Raw genomic sequence first — 2,514 nt, forward strand, 5'->3', positions numbered from 1 at the left:
GATTTAACAATACAGTGTTAGGGACAGATCAGATGGCCAGAGACTTGAGACTTGACTTGGACACGTTGCAAAAGACTTGAGACTTGACTTGAACTTGAGCTCAAAGACTTGAGAGGTTCAGGTGACTGCTCCTGTGCAGACTGTAGTTTGAGTTTTGCACACGTGACTCCAGTTGTGCCCACTGTCATTTCCCAATCAAACAAAAACTGTATGCAAGTTTACAATGTTGCCAATGTATGCGTGTGAGCTAATTTACACAAGATTAATAAGTATGTTTTATAAGTAGAAATAGATAAATGAACAACGGAAACAAATATTGAATCCATGTTTAAATTAGCTAGGGTACAGTATCAGAGAATTCACAGATTCATATTCTTACATTCTGCTGTCTGCTTACAGATTATTTGAACAGAAACTTGTTTTCATAACTGATAACTTAGGATAAGATGTGTTGTTTTTAGCAGCTGTAGAGCTTATTGATCTTTATGATGTCCATGGAGGACAAGCCCTGACTCTGGCCGATCTGAACGTTAGGGTTGGGGATGGGGGTGATGGTGTCCTGCTCGTTGATGGAGAAGGCTGTTCTTCCATAGTGCATGATGGAGCTGTAGTCGTAGGAAGTGTTCAGGTTGTTGGTGACCTGCTTGTTGAAGTTGAAGGCCATCTGAGGGTCCATGTTGGCCCAATTGATCCTGACGTAGTTGTCGCAATCGCTCCTGGTGTGTTTGTTCCAGAAGCCCAGAGCGTGGTTGAACTCGTGCTGGATGATTCCGTAGGAGACGCAGCCCGACCTCTGCAGAGAGATAACCTGACTGCCTCCCACTTTGCCCAGAAAGGAGAAACATCCTGATTTGTTCTCCACGCTGATGCAGTCGGTCTCGTTGTTAAGGGGTACGAAGCGGATACAGGTTTTGCTGCTAAAGCCCTGCAAGGCTTTGACAATCAGCTGCTTCTCTGAGCTGGTGTACTCACTGATAAATGGGAACTGAAGTTTGAGACTCTGACTCGAGTCGCACTTACAGTTTTTTTTCCAACTGCTTACACACGTTTTCACGTTTTTTGGATTTGTGATTTGGTAAAAACCGTGCTTGATATCAGAATGCCCATTCAGCACAATAAACGCCAAAGTCTTCGGTTTAAACTTTTAATAATTTTTCTACATTAAAGTATGACGATACAGCATGGCCCCAAAGAGGGTTTGTTTTGAGCGATGTTAAGCAATTTCCCGAAGATTTCCCATCCAAGTCTATGGGACATTTTGCGGCCGTTTTTTGCAGATTTCATGAAAACCGTGCAGCAAATCTTTTTCAAAACACATGGCACACTATTACCGATCATAACACACGTTTTGATGTATTTTGTGTGCACGTGTTGGCAACGCTCCGTGACTAGTAGCGGGGACAAAAAACAGGCGGGACAAAAAACAGGCGGAATAATAATAAGTATGGGCTCCAACTTGAGTCGCACATACAGTATTTTTCCAACTGCCTACACACGTTTTTACAACTATGTCTCCTCTTTTCAAAACTCTACACACAATTCCCAAAATTTGGGGGATTGTGTGCACTTTGTGCAAAACAAAGTCTTTGATTGATTTGTAATGCTTAAATAGTCGTTAGATAGTTGCAGGCAGTATGGACGCAAGTTTACAATGTTGCCAATGTATGTGTGTGAGCTTATTTACACAAGATTAATAAGTACGTTTTATATGTAGAAATAGATAAATGAACAACACAAACAAAAAAATATTGAATGCATGCTTTAATTAGATATCGTACAGTATAAGAGACAAATTCATTGTCTTAGATTCTGCTGTCTGCTTAAAGAATATTTGAACAGAAACCTTTTTTCATAACTGATAACTTTGGATAAGATGTGTTGTTTTTAGCAGCTGTAGAGCTTATTCAGTGTGCCGATGTGCAATAAGCACAAAGACTATTATTGCCCATACTTATTATTATTCCGCCTGTTTTTTGTCCCGCTACTAGTCACGGAGCGTTGCCAACACGTGCACACAAAATACATCAAAACGTGTGTTATGATTGGGAATGGTGGGCTATGTGTTTTCAAAAAGATTTGCTGCACGGTTTTCATGAAATCTGCAAAAAACGGCTGCAAAATGTCCCATAGACTTGGATGGGAAATCTTCGGGAAATTGCTTAACATCGCTCAAAACAAACCCTCTTTGGGGCCATGCTGTATCGTCATACTTTAATGTAGAAAAATTATTAAAAGTTTAAACCGAAGACTTTGGCGTTTATTGTGCTGAATGGGCGTTCTGATATCAAGCACAGTTTTTACCACGTGAAAACGTGTGTAAGCAGTTGGAAAAAACTGTAAGTGCCACTCGAGTCGGAGTCTCAAACTTCAGTTCACATCTTTGGTGTGTGTGTGTGTGTGTGTGTCTGTGTGTGTCCCCTAACCCTAACGCAGCAGGCAGAGCAGCAGCTAAATGGTAAGAGGACGTAGAGAAGAACCTACCTTCTTCTTCAGCTTGTCATAAAAGGTGCACAT

At 41.1% G+C, this 2,514-nt stretch overlaps 1 protein-coding gene across 1 annotated transcript; it reads right to left on the reverse strand.

Moving 5' to 3' along the window:
- Nucleotides 1-457: 457 nt before the first annotated feature.
- Nucleotides 458-2,514, reverse strand: LOC114566058 (high choriolytic enzyme 1-like). Its single transcript, XM_028594395.1, has 2 exons — nucleotides 2,482-2,514; nucleotides 458-1,000 (listed from the first exon to the last, which is right to left on the reverse strand). The coding sequence occupies exons 1-2, from the start codon at nucleotides 2,512-2,514 to the stop codon at nucleotides 458-460; spliced, it is 576 nt and encodes a 191-aa protein (XP_028450196.1).

Source organism: Perca flavescens, chromosome 12 (assembly GCF_004354835.1).
Source record: "Perca flavescens isolate YP-PL-M2 chromosome 12, PFLA_1.0, whole genome shotgun sequence".
NCBI lineage: Eukaryota > Metazoa > Chordata > Actinopteri > Perciformes > Percidae > Perca > Perca flavescens.